Source organism: Chiloscyllium plagiosum, chromosome 7, assembly GCF_004010195.1.
Source record: "Chiloscyllium plagiosum isolate BGI_BamShark_2017 chromosome 7, ASM401019v2, whole genome shotgun sequence".
NCBI classification, from domain to species: Eukaryota; Metazoa; Chordata; class Chondrichthyes; order Orectolobiformes; family Hemiscylliidae; genus Chiloscyllium; species Chiloscyllium plagiosum.
The window spans coordinates 26,973,624-26,988,293 of NC_057716.1; the positions used below are offsets into that span (position 1 = coordinate 26,973,624).

Here is a 14,670-nt window from a genome sequence, read left to right on the forward strand (position 1 = left end):
AGAGTCTAAATAATGGTCAAAAACAACAACAAAAAACCCTTTCAGTTGCAGAAACCCATCTCAACCATCACCTTACGATTTTTGTCACTGAACTAATTTTGAAACCAAATCGCCACTCTACTTCAAGTCCTCAGGGCTTTTAATTTGCTGACCAAAGACTTTAGCAATGTCACTACATCAGCTACATTGCGCTCAACAACCTATTTGTTCTCTTTTCAAAAGTCAATTAGTGAGACATGACCTTCTCTAAACAGATCTATGTTCACTGTCCTTGATTATTCTGCACTTTGCAAACAGTTAATACTGTCCTTCTGAATTTATTCTAATAATTTTGCCAGTGTTGTTCCATACTACTTCTGTAAACTGCCTGAAGACATTTCATCATCTTAAACATGCTATGTTAATGCAATTTGTTTTGGTTAAAGGATCAATGATGAGAGAGCTGAGTTTAGCAGTTTCAAAGTTTTGGCCTTGATGACAAACAGGAGTTTGAGCGAGTCAAGAGGACAGATCAGAGATACATAGGCACTTTTATCCAGGGGCAGATACATCTCTCTGATTAAATGTCAGATACCAGTTCACAGTGCATGACCCAAATGACCTAGGACACTAATTACAGTCACCCAAAGAATACATTTAAAAGCAAAACATTGCAGCTGCTGGAAATCTCAGACAAGCAGCAACAGTTTCTCAATTCTTTGGAACTGAAGAGTCATGCTGGACTTGAAATGTTAACTCTGTTCCTCTCTCCATAGATGCTGCGAGAATTGCTGAGTTTCTCACCATTTTCTATGTTTGTATCAAACAATACATTTCATTGGCTTCACCCCTATGATATACATTTATTTCCCATAAAAATTTGATTGCAGCATTACAAGAACCACTGTCTTCCTTGAGAAGGTTGCGATAAACGCACAAAAATAATAACTGTCTTGAACACAAAGTCAGCATAATCAGACGCTTATCACACAGCCAATTATCACACTAAACTTTTTGAATTTCATGTGGAAATTTGTACTACTTAACACAACAGATTTTAATTATGTAGCTCGTAAATAGGTGGAGTGTGTCATACATTTCCCCCGCCCCTCACTGAGCATTATACAACTTCACTAATCATGCTCAGAGTATACAACCGAGCATGAACTCAATCTTCGTTAGAAGCTTGTCCTTTACATATATTTGTGCAGAATTCAGCTACAGCAGCACAACACCGATGCCTGAGATTTTTTTTGTCAGTGTACGTTAGCAGATGGAAGGCTCGTCAACTGCACTGGATCCTTCAGTAACCGCTTTGATACACTTTGCCATAGTCTGGGAGGCTCTGCTGATTGGATCTATAGGGAAAGGGAACCAGGAAAAGCAAAGACTTTAAAAGTTGAATAATTCTAGGCTTCTGCTGAAATCTGTTATACATTACTTACAGCCATCACAATATTTTAAACACGGTTCTCCACAGAACAAAACAATCCAACAAGAAAACACAGTCATCGCTCGATTTTTAGCTTAACTCTGATGCGTGTAGTTTTGTGGCTTCAATTTACACAACAGGATTTCATGTAATTGCACGTAAGGTGTTTACACAATCATGTTGCTAGCACAATTAGGTTCTAAGCTGTGACAATTTGATCTACAAAGTGTACACACATATTGACGTAGATTTCTTATAGGCTAGTTTGTCCAGTTTGAAATTTGGAGGTTTGGCTGTTTCCAGTGCTATTGCCTTATTACTAAATCCAAAATTCAAGTGATAACACCTTCAGGTGTATTTACAGATTAAGGGAAACAAGCAAATAACACAGAGATCTGAGGCCCATTGAGGTTTCATATTAGTTTGTTGCCTTTGGAGTCAGTTAAGACTTAGCCACCACTAATTCTGACTTTATCTCCAAGAATATGACACTGTCCTGGAGTGTAAGTCACCCAAATCAATTTTTCCAATGGTTCTCAGGGATTATTTGCTCTCTGATGCTCTACTCAACATTACTTCCTTCATCAACAATGGCAAAAGCAGATCAACCAACTGTTCATTTCATTGCTGTTTGTATAATTTTAGTGTGGCATTTGAACTCATGGCAAATTTCTTCTTGGTGGTCCTCAGTACATATCTGAATTTGGTAAAGTACTATATGAACGAAAATCTTTCTTTTGTTAGGATGCACAGACGCAGTCACCCTGGACTCAATTGATTCGATGCATTCTTAGGCAACTTTGCATCCTTCACCCACCATGAACATCAACTCTTCCAAATCTCCACAGTCCCATCAAAAAGAGGACAGAGCGAGAGAGATAAAGTGGGTAAGATTGAACAAGTAATCCAGAACTCCAAGCAATTGTTCTGGGAACATGAATTTGAATCCCTCCATGGCTGATGGCGAATAGTGATTGTATAAAAAGCTGGAAATGGAAACATGTTAACCTAATGGTAACCACGTAAGTGCTCTGTATTGTCATAAACACCTATCTGGTCACGTATATCCATTAGGGAAATAGATCAGCCCTCCTTACCAGCTCTGAACTATATGTAATTGTACCCACAGCAATGTAGTTTGCCTTTGGACAGTCAGAGATGGGCAATAAATGCTAGCCTAGCAAGCAACACCCAAATCCCATGAATGAATTATTTCACCTCAATACTGATGGCTATCAGGAATTCCTTCCCTAAACTTGGTTATGCTTGCACCTGCTTCGTCTGCTTAAAGATCTATCTCTGATCAAAATTTGCATCATCCCCTCGAATACATGGTCCTTTAGCAAGGTGTTGTATTTTTCTCTGATTGCGTTCCTAAGTAGTGTCTTGGAACTTTAATCCACATGAAAGGGAATAGATAATGCAAGCGGAGTCAGACATGTGACTGAGCTATTTGTACACACTTGAAATTTTACAAAGACATTTAATTAATGCAATAACTTGCGCAATATTACATAACAGACTATATTTTTCAATTAGTAGTGAAGGATCAGCATGAGTTGCAGACCTCAAAAGAAAACTGCCAACAAGGATTGACTAATATATATGATGCCAACTTCCTCTTTCCCATGGTCATTCTAAAACCGGTGGACCTCCAGATCTATGAACAGCAACATGAGCAAACAGAATAAAAGCCAACCATCCTGAAGTAGCCTCACATGTAGCAGTCAAAAACATTATTTTTATTTTAGATTTTCAAATAGTGAATTAAATCATAGCTGGATTTGGATCAAAACTAAAATAAACCTTTCAGGACCAGTGAAGATTTTTTGCAACAATTCTGAAATTAATATATAATTGAAAACCATATTTCATCTCATTCTACATGTTACAAACTTTTCTTTTTTTTTGTAGGAAAACCAATGGCGTGAAAATGAACATTATCGTTTGGCCAGGGTTTGTACCCTACAGACAGGATAGGGATGGGAAATATGTTAACAGCACACTCCCTGAAGAATTATTGGCAGAAACCTCTGCATTTCTGTGTTATTCTACACACAAACTGTCTGCAAAATATTAAAATCAGTTTGAGTGGAATATTGATGGTGATGCTGACAGTGTTGCTGGGTCTTTCAAACAGAATGGTATCCCACAATTGCAGAGAAAGCAGCAATTGTTCTTTAGCATGGTTACTACTGGTGAACAGCACATTTAACCCGTTAATCAAAAGAACAACATCTCCAGATTTTATCCTGAAACAAGCATAAGCCAGTCTGGTTCCCAAGTAATATCCCATTGCATATTCAATTAACACGTACCTGTCATGTAAAAATCTTTAATTGTAAGTTGAGGTGGAACAAGTGGCTCAGATAAGACCTGTTGATTCACAAGCTGTAAGAAAGCAGAGAAAGGGTCAGACACTGCCTCAAGATATTAACAAACAGAAGAAAATTAATCAGAATTAATGCATATAGCATGAAACATTGATTCATTTCAGTTCTCATGCCCTTGATTGTTTCCTTTCCTGGCTCAATATTTAAAATCATCATGACCTAGTCTCTCCTGACACTCTGTAGTCTTCTGTCACCTATATTTTTATGAGAAGATTATATTCCTGCAAGTCTGGTCATTGAACCTCAGTCATTCCTCAATTGATCGCTGTTCCTTTCAAAATGATGCTTTTAAAACCCATTTCCAAACGACAGTTTTTCATTTCACCAATCCTGCACAAAATGTCTCATTAGGCTTCAACTATGTTGCATGCTATAATAATTAAGCTACTGGGGAAGGGTTTGGACACCAGAGTGTAAGCTAACAGGCTAACAGTGAAATTAGGCTGACCTTTGCTAGCTCATTTGCCTGTTTGAAAAAATTGGCCTCTTCTACATCATTGTAGCAGATCAGGTTTGGAGATATTTCAGCCAACCTGTCACGGACCTCATCGAGAGTATCATATGGAAGTGTTACACCAGCCACCTGCAAAGAGACAAATGATTAGGAACATAAGACTGCAGTTTCCAATTTAAATTAAACTAGGGAAAATTTGGTCTGGATAAATAACAAGAACTTCTAAATGTTGAAAAAGCAAACGGAGTTTGCGTGCAGAGTTTTTTTAAAAACAGTTCTATGGAATAGTGTTCTATACAGTATTGTACTGAACCATATGGTTAAGGAAAATAAATTGTAGACTTGATCCTGATACTCAGTCAAAGTTCACGTGATTGCGGGTTTAAGTTCCAGTTTAGAAATTTTAGCACCAAATCTGATTAGGCAACACTCCTTCAATACTGTGCTGGAGTATTAGAGGCACAGTCTTTTGAATGAGATATTAGTGAATGTTAAAACAAAAAGGTATTGTACAATTTCAAACAAAAACTAGCGGCTGTTTCCAGTGTCCTTATCATTACTGGTATGTCAAAGCCAAAATAGAAAAAAAGCTATTTGATCATTATTGCATCACTGTTGTTTGAGAGATTCTGCTGTGCATAAACTGGTTACCATACTTCCTACATCACAACTCTCTAATATTACCTCATTGGCTGCCAAGTCCTTTGGAGTGTCCAAAGTTGTGAAAATGCTCGATCGATCCAAGTATTTCTTTGTATCGATGATAGGCTTACCAGAGTCAATGTTTTATTAAGGATTTGTTCCACATCACACAAATGTGCTCTGGGGAGCATGACATCTACATCAACTTGAGAAAGGGCTGATGGGTGCTAAAGAGCAACAATGTGGAAACTGTTATATTAAAAACTCTTTGACAGGCTCTTTCCCCTGGCATGTGGATCACTTTAAAACATGCAAACATTTAATTTCTATAGGGAGTAACATTTGAGAATTAAGACGACAATATTTTGTATAGCCGAAGATATAATTTTTGAATTACTAAAATTGCCTTGCTTTCTCACAGAATTGGATTTGAAACTTTGCGCCTTGTTTTAACTTTGTGGAGTTAGATTTTCATGGTCCCCTATGGGATCAAATGGAGCCAGGACAAGAAATAAAACTGCTACCAAATAGAGCAGCTGGAAGCCAGCCTCCACTTCGCTAATTAAATAGCCTAACAGACTTGTGGGCTGAGTGGACCCCTCCTGTTACTCTGTTTTTATGCTACGGAAACTCTACTGTACCTCGGAAAGTGCGCGAATAATTTGCCAATCCTCCCTGGCCATGCCAGGTGCCGTTACTGCCACTCTGGTCTGCTGGGCACGGCCTTCTGTGTTGACATATGTTGCTTTCTTCTCCGTGTAAGCAGCTCCAGGTAGAATAACATCTGCCATGGGGGCTCCGACATCTCCATGATGTCCTAAAAAGGGAAACATGAAAAGTCAGTGATCATTTGACACAGCTGATTTATTTTTTTTAAATTCCACGCTTATCGAGTTGAGGGACATCAAGACAAAGCAATTACAAAATTGGCAATCACAGTCAGCAACAAGCAATTTCAGATCTGGTATCTTGTAACTGATTTCAGAACAGAGGATAGTTCCATCTGTTCTACCCCCTAGGACGTAACATCAAATTAAAGTGCTGTAATTTATTGTTCTTCTACAATATTTCTATTTCTACACCTGGTACTCTTGTGGCCTCTCAGGCAAGACTCCAAAAAAATGTCTCCAATCATGACTAGTTTTTAAACTGTGACCCTGCATTGTGAGGTCACTACGTGTCTGCTATAGCAGCACGCAGTCAGAAGATTGTGGACTCAAGTACTCCTCCAGACATGAAATTCAATCTCTGCCCCAGTCAAGAACTCTTTACACTAAATGGAGAGTCAGCAGCCATTATACCAATGCAATGCACTCCAGAGGTTCAACAGCATTATGTGGATGACAGTTGCCCTGATGCTTACCCTGATAAACAATGAAGCAGTCCTTTGGAAGATGCTCCCGTGTGATGCAGCCACTGTCTGCTCCAAGAAGGAATAGTACTTTAGGGGGATTTTTCCGGATATAGTCGACACCAGCTTTGTATCCCAAATCCAGAGCAGCTACTTGGCCAGCTACCCTACATGAACACACACGCATCTTTGTTACTTCACTTCAAATAAACAACTACAACGGATTACAACATAGGCCAGAAATCAAGACATAACTCATGACTCAAAAAAAAAAGGTTGCTGAGTTTAATCTCTAATTTCAGACAAACATACCCTTAAGGAGATGGTCATGCAGTTCATTGTGCTGACTTTTTGAAAGAATTAATAAATTACCCCCCCACTCTTTCAGCTGTAGTACGACAAATTCTTTCGAGTATATATGGAATTCCTCTTCCAAAATTATTAAATCTGTTTTCATTAGCCTTCTTTGGCAATGAATTCTGAATCTTAATTTTCTGATGGGAAGAAAATCTCACATCACCTCCTGTTCTTTTGCCAATTATACAAAAATCTGTGCAATAAACAAAAAAGGCATTCTGAAGAAGGGTCACTGGACCCGAAAAGTCAACTATACTTTCTCTCCACAGATGCAGCCAAATCTGTTGAGTTTTTACAGCAATTTCTGTTTCAGTTTCTCATTTCCAGCACCCAGAGTTCTTGTTGTGTTTTAAATTAGCCGAAATGTGTCCTGCCAGTGTAAACAGTTTCTCCTGACCTCAAATCTCTTCATAATTTCTGTAAAATCATCCTATTAACGTTCCCTGCTCAAAGGAGAACAATCCTAAATTCATTGACTCTCCTCATATCCCAAATACTTTGCCTCAGTAATTGCTGAGTGAATGAGAACCTCCCAGCCTTTCAGCTGAGTTGATGACATCAAAGCCAAATCCAAACTGACTACAAGAAGTTGTTAAAATATGGAATTCACGACAGCATAGCTGCACTTAAGGGCAAAGCTAGATAAGAACATGAGAGAGAAAAGAATATAATGATATGTTTAAAAAGTGAGGTGAGATGGGAGGAGCCTTATATGAAGGATGAACACCAGCATACACCAGTTGGACTGAATGGCCCGTTTCTATGCTGATAACGCTCGGTAATTATTTGAGACCACAGCAAAATTATTGGCATTATTTTTTGATCATATTCTTGTAGCTTTGCGAGTTGGAGGGTCAAGTGGTCACATTATTTAAGCTGACAGTTCAGTGCCGTGTTGTAGGAGTGCTACATTGCTGGGATAAAAGCAAAATACTATGGATGTTGAAATCTGAAAAACACAGAAAATGCTGGAGAAATTCAGCAGGTTTGACAGCATCTGTGGAGAAAGTTAACATTTTCAGTCCAGTATGACCCCTCTTCAGAATGCCTTACTTCAGATATTAAGCTGTATTCCAAACTGGTCTCTTCTTTATAGTCAGCTGGTATTAAAGATTTGCTAACTTTACTGCAACGAGCAAATCTGCTTTTGCATAGCTGCTTCACTGGTTGCGAAATGCAAGGTGCTGAGAGATAGTCAATACATTAAAAGTATAGAAATGTGTCTATAAAGCACCAAAGATAGCTGGAAAGGTTTGTGAATGCCCAATGTCAAACAAACCATACATTGTATGACATCAGTAGTGCCATTGGAGCTTTGTAGCTTGTAGGGGCGTATTATAGAACTCAGCAGTTCCCAAGATCAAGCATAAAACCTTGGAAGATCAATAGATCACTGAAATAGTGCTATAAACCATAAATCACTGACTCAATCTTGTATTACAGTTGCGACTTAGTGTGCAGCACTCTCACCTGAGAGTTAGAGGGATCCATTCCAGGGATAGAAGCATCAAATATAAGCTGCAATTCCAGTGTTGAAGCAAAACCACAATATTGAAAGTGTCATCTTTCAGATGTAAACTTAAAGCAAGGTCCTGTCTGTCCATTTAAATCAGCGTAAAAGATCCCAATGCACAGTTTGAAAGAACAAGAAAACTCATCCCAGTGTCCCTATCAATCTTTTCATTTTCAACACTCCTGAAGCAGAATATTTGATCATTATCACATTGCTGTTTGTGGGAGCTTGCTGTGTGCGAAGTGTCTGCTGCATTTCCTACACTATAACAAGGACTAGACTTGAAAAATCACAAAGCTGTTACATCACAGAAGGAGACCATTTGGCCAAATGTGCCTGCACTAACTCTTTAAAGAAGCATTATTATCTAGTGCCAATTTCCAGATTTTTTTCACCTTACCCTTGCACACTATTTCTAACCAAACAATCATCCAATGCCCTCTTGATTGCCTCAAGTGAGCCTGCTCAACTACACTTCCAGCTAGGTACCAAGAAAATTTAATTTACTGCCAACAGCTTTGGGGTACGCGGAGGCTGTCATAGGTGCTATGAAAATTAATGTTATTTCAGTGTAGAATGTGGAGAAGGGTCAGATTCTGTACTGTAATCATAATAAATTCAATAGTGGGAGGAGATTTGCCGAAACTGGAACCAGAGAGATCTAGTGAATATTTCACTAGAACGTCAAGGCTCACATCCAAAGTACCAAATGGTTTCACTGCGACATTGATCACACTTCTGACCTCTGAAGGACGTTTAGAACTCTCCAGTTATCTCCGACTTCGCTGCCTGCTCTGGCATTCTGTGCAATGGTGCTGACAGCGGCATGTATTGCTGGACCGTCACGCCGCTGGAGAATTGAACTGCCCACCACCACCATGGGCTTCCTTGCTTTATTCAGGACCTGGGTTTTGGAAGCGAGTTGAATTGGAAGAAGAAAAGTACAAAGTCAGTGTACCTGTTTGTTTTGCCACTTTGCAGTTAATTTAGTAATGAGTTTTACAATTTTCTAATAACCCCAGTAGCTCTAACTATACCAGTTATAAACTACTCTTTTGGTAATTATACTTTCTCGATTACATTGATTGACTGTTTAAATCAGCTATCACAAATAAAGATATTTTTCTAGCCAAAATAAACATCTCAAACACTAATCTGGTAGCTGGGCACTGAATCAACCAATTCATTGGTTGTTTTCCTGTCAATTAAACTGCTTCTCAGACACTTAACCAAACAGGTTGGTGTGTTTATATAATCGTTACAAGTATTTCACAGACCAGGATCTAAATGACCCAACTAATTTAAAGAAACAGCATATCCTACTATCATGTCTGTGCAAGCACAAACAGAGGTTTTCATAAACATGCATTTAGCTTGTATTGTTTAAAATAAAGCTCAGGTGACTAATTGTTGAAGAGATCAAAAAGACATTTTGGTATTTAATCAAATGAACTTGAAACTGCCATTAAGGAATTGGTTCTAAAGGCAGGTGCAAGGGAAATGGAATGATCTTAAAACTCTGATCGGAGTTCATTTTTAGCAACCAAAAAAAAAGGAGAATATTCCATTGGTGTATATTTTTGTAGGGCACTGAATTTACATGACTCTATTTGAAGTGTTCAACAGAGCTTTGCATTATAAATTTTGAACTCAGGTTTTTGTCTCATTGCCCAATTTGAACATGTTGAACAGTAAGACAGATCATGAACTTCTCAATGATGGCAACCTGTACTGCTAACAATGCCAAAAAAAATTATTCTTTGTGAAATGCTGAATTTAAGAATTTTGTTTCACAAATGCACAAAATGTGTAAAGAATTTAGAAGCTTACTCTTCACAATAAAGTAACTTTGCTTCAAGGTTATTTAACCCATTAATGACTTTCTTTCATGTAGGGAAAGTTGACATCCGACATCATTTGTTGACAATCTTTTGCGCTCAGCTCCCTCTAACTTTAAATAAATAAGTTATTTTTTAAAAAAAAACTGTTTTGTTCAATATTGATCAATTGAAATATTTTAGCAAAAGACTGCCTAAAGCCCAGTATATGTACTTGTGAAGAAATTCTAACTGTTCATCCACAGTGTATCACAACTCATCCAAGTGGTCAGATCCACTTGCAGAAATCATTGCGAATGTAGTTCTATGAAAACTATGAATTGCTGTACAGAATATTAGTTTTCTCAATCAAGGTCCCATATTAGAACTGTCCATTTATCATGTCCGAAGGACAAACTGCTCTACTCCCTGATACTTTTGAGCCAAATTTACTCTCAAGAGTTAAATGAGTCAACATTTATCGTACTTTGGCAGAAGTCAATTTCACGGCAGAAGCACCAAGTATATAGCAGTTGCTCCATCAACATTATTAAATGAAAATTGATTAGAGATGGATTATAATAATTTAATGTATTCACATGGCATATAAATTGGGATAACCTGGAGACATGAGCTGTACCTGGCTGAAAGGATGCTTTCCTGAGGCAATCTCCTGTAACACCTGTGGAGAGTCTCCTAGGTGATTGTAGCTGTAGCTCAAATCCACATTGGCCCCAACTAAAGCTACTTGGAGATCATTGTGCAGCCAACTGTAAAAAGGCACAAACATTTGGAAGGAGTGAATCAACTTTTATGGAACACAACGTAATTACAGAGTCCTTAATGGCTTCTATTCAAGAACACCAACAGAATGATGGAAATGCTCAGTTAAGTGACATTTGAAAGCACCATGATATGGGGATAACTCAGTTGGTTGGATAGCTGGCTTAACAGTGTAGATTCAATTGCTGTACCAGCTGAGATGACCACAAATGTACAGTTTTCTCAGCTTTGTCCCTTTTCTAAAGGTGTGGTGACCCTCAGGTTAAACCACCGACATTCATCTCTCTCTCTCTCTCTCTGATGAGGGTAGTCCTATGGTTCTCTGGATCATTGGTGACTTTACCTTTGTCTTCCTTCTCCACAGTTAGAATCCTTTGTCTTGATATTGTTCTACAGCTGACTGCTGGGCACATGTTAGTTCTCTCTCTGCTAGTCTGCACAATTGGAGACTGAAAGCTGGGTGTATGGAGTTGCAAACATTTTGCAGATACATAATGGATTAGACAGGTGAGTGAAGGAAAAGAGTGGAAAGCAATATCGGGAGCATGGTGAGTAAATGCGATCAGAATTATTTACTTGCATGGAGGGTGATCAATAAGATAGTCAGGTTGAACTCAATGGCCTATTGCTATGTTGCAATTTGTCATTCATTTCTATGACTTTACTGATTAAGGCTTTGAGTGGAAGTTCAAATAAGTTTGCAACTGCTTGACTTGACAACACAGATGCTCGTTCACCCTTCCCTCTCAACTCTCTCAAAAATGATAACATTCTGGACTAAAAATATGCTTTCATTGGTGCCCAAAGCTGCTGTGTACATGTGGGATTTGAGAACAAATGTGTGCAAAATACTCTATTACTGGGAATGGAGGAGGAAGAGGCGTGAGTGAGTGACAGAGGTCATAGTGGAGCATGATAATGTAGCAGGCATCCAGGAATATTAAAGTGCAATACTGCACTCCTACTGAAAGCTGCAAACTCAGTATAGAATATCCACAGGTTTCCAGCATTAAGTAACATGCAGCCTCCAGTAAATTCTGGAGGAACTATGCTAAAGGTGCTTTGTAAAAATATTTAATTTGGGTCTAATAATGTACACAAATATGACAGCAAGGTCCAACAAATAAACACAAGATCAAGGATCTGCTCATCTGTTCACCATTAATACTGTTATGTGGCTTAGGCCCAATACCTTTTGTTCCGAATACACTACTATCAGAACCAAGCTGTCACATATGCATATACCTCTATTTATCCACATCGCTCAAGGTCACTTTATAGGAGAGTTCTCACACAAAATCTGACACCAAGTCATATTGTGGTCAGGTTTTAATTAAGATCTTTCGACAGCTTTGTGATTTCTCCAGGCTTACAAAGCTGCAAGATCACTCTTCTTCAAAGTCTGGGCTTTTGCAATCCCTGATTTATTCATTCCACCATGGGCAACGGTGTCTTCAGTTGATAGTTCTATGGTGTGAAACGCCCCCTCTAAGACTCCTCACCCTGTTTCCTCTTTTCTCATTTGCTAAGTGTTTGAAACAGAACTTCTTTGATGAAGCCTATGATCATCTACTCTATCCATATGTCTTTTTGTAAACCAAGGTAAAATTTTGTTTGAATGCAATTGTTTGAAGGCTCTTCAGGTGTTACTTGATGTTAAAAGAGCTACATGAATGCAAGCCCTTACTGCAGTCTTGTTAGCGAATTTGTCAGCCAATGTCAGTGAGCAAAAGGAAATATTAACGAGCCAGGAATAAAAGCTGTGTGCACCCACAGTATTCACGTTTGCAATCCTCCACATACTGACCTCTTTCTGACTCGAACATTGAAAAGTGGGGCTTCATAGCGTGGGTTGGTGCCGACCAGCAGCAGGACATCAGCCTCCTCTACTCCGGAAATTTTGGTGTTCAGCAGATAATTGGAGCGCAAATCTGTACTGTTGGAAACAGCAAAAAGTCAAACTAAGCACTTTGTTGCACCCTGTTTTTATACTGTGTAGACACGTGGCTATGTTAGGTAACAGCTGAAGCATTGATGTGTAAAGGACTGCAGTCAACTAGCAAAAGTAGTTTACAATTCCTGCCATTAGAGGGCGATAACTTTCCACTGTTCTGCTTCCTACCGTGCAACTAAAACAAATTATGGGGCATCCAACAGTTGTAAATGTGCCAGCTAAATACAAACTGAACTGTCACACATCACACAGAGCAAACAACTCCAGTGGTGTCACTGTCCCACCGCAAACTTGTTGAACATCATCTTGGGTTTGTTTTGGAATCCTGTGCTCTATTCTCCAATGCTGAACATCATCAAGTGTGGCATTCTTACCCAGCTCCAGCCATTGGGAAGATCTCCTCTGTGCATAGTGCATCACTGTTTAACCTGTTGATCATGTCCTTCAGGGCCACGAGAGCTTCGGCATCAGCCATTCCTCCAGCAATGGCAGCCACACCTTTATCCTGTACTCCCTGCAACTGTAGACATGGTATTAATACCAACAGTGAGGGCTAGAAAGCAAATAATCTTGAATTTCATCGCAACATACAGCACAGGAGCTATTCGTCAGGTCCTACTTAAGTCACATGTTTGAAAGAACTGTCAAATTAGTGTCGCTTCCCTGCTCTTACCTCATAATACAATGATTTTGCCTGGTCAAGTCTATTTTAAATTGCCTCTTAAAGCTACAATCGATTCTGTTACCATCACCCTTCCATACAGTGCATTCTGGATCAGATCAACTCATTACTTAAAGGGAAAAAAGGCTTCATCTTTCCTTTGGCACTTTTATCAATTATCTTCAGTGCCCTGACAACCAATTCTCCTGACAGTGTCAGCAGTTTCTCCCCAACTCCTCCACCAAAACTTGCTGCAATTTTAAATCATTTAAATTTTTACTGAACTTTTATTTTTATATCTCATATTCAGTTAAGATTATATATCCATATGGAAAATTCTTCACTCCTCACCCAAAGAAAGAAGCACACCAGCAGGGGATGGAATGGAACAGTAGAAACTAAGCACATCTCCAGCAGCTGCTCATTTGGTTACACTTGATCATGGTCCCCCCGGATGCCCTCCATGCTTATCAGCCAGCCCTATGTTTTGTTGGTGTCCTGGAAAATGTCTAGGTTTTGACCACCCACAAACCTCCATACGAGGATTCAGGGAACTGTGGGGTAAGAGGACTTAACAGAGCCCAGAAAGGATGAGACAAGAAAGGATTTTGCTTTCCAAAGATAGTAAGCAAATATTGTGTTGGATTAATGAGTAGATATGCTCCATTGCATAACATCGCTCTCTGCCTCTGAGCCCTCAACATTTTATGAATATGTTCAGCCCAATACAAGATAGGGCAGTTTCTTACCGCTTCAGCGATCTGTGTTAGTGCCTCCTCCCAGGATGCAAACACCAGCTGTCCCTTCGAACCCCTAACCATGGGAACAATTAAGCGCTGACGCTTAAGGCCATCATATGCAAACCTGCAGAGCAAAATACGTGAAGAAGAAAAATAATACCCAAATAAATTTCAAAATAAATCAACAAACTGCACCCCCCCTCCAAAATAAAATTCATATCAGTATTTCAGAAGTAGAAACAGAGAGACTTTGCTGCACATGGCATGTTTTGTAATGTCTTTCTGTGCATTTACATGGTCTTTCCTGTATGCAACAGTGACTTTCTACATTAAGGACCATATCACTGCACTGAGCTAGTAACTTTAAATTACGTCAATTTTTAATCGCCTGTTGAAGCCATGAGGTTCCAGGGATGAGGGATTCAAGTTGTGCATCGTATGCAGAAGATTTAATTGTGGTGTGTTAAACCATTAAACTATAATGTCTATGTCTGTCTGATAGTGTGTGAAAGTTTTAAGTGAATTAGAAATTTGACTAGTAGTTACATGTGACAATTCTTAACTCTTTCTCTGTTGTTAGAGCCTATTTATCTG

General features: G+C 38.9%; 1 protein-coding gene across 1 annotated transcript in view; it reads right to left on the reverse strand.

Moving 5' to 3' along the window:
* Nucleotides 1-822: 822 nt before the first annotated feature.
* ndufs1 (NADH:ubiquinone oxidoreductase core subunit S1) overlaps nucleotides 823-14,670 on the reverse strand; it is a 40,531-nt gene continuing 26,683 nt past the window's right edge. Inside the window, exons 9-18 of the mRNA XM_043694482.1 lie at nucleotides 14,086-14,237; nucleotides 13,050-13,195; nucleotides 12,529-12,657; nucleotides 10,579-10,708; nucleotides 8,865-9,025; nucleotides 6,264-6,418; nucleotides 5,542-5,717; nucleotides 4,253-4,387; nucleotides 3,730-3,802; nucleotides 823-1,337 (exon numbers count right to left, since the gene is read on the reverse strand). Coding sequence (XP_043550417.1) covers nucleotides 1,246-1,337; nucleotides 3,730-3,802; nucleotides 4,253-4,387; nucleotides 5,542-5,717; nucleotides 6,264-6,418; nucleotides 8,865-9,025; nucleotides 10,579-10,708; nucleotides 12,529-12,657; nucleotides 13,050-13,195; nucleotides 14,086-14,237 — 1,349 coding nt within the window. The 3' untranslated portion in view covers nucleotides 823-1,245. The remainder of the gene's footprint in view (nucleotides 1,338-3,729; nucleotides 3,803-4,252; nucleotides 4,388-5,541; nucleotides 5,718-6,263; nucleotides 6,419-8,864; nucleotides 9,026-10,578; nucleotides 10,709-12,528; nucleotides 12,658-13,049; nucleotides 13,196-14,085; nucleotides 14,238-14,670) is intronic.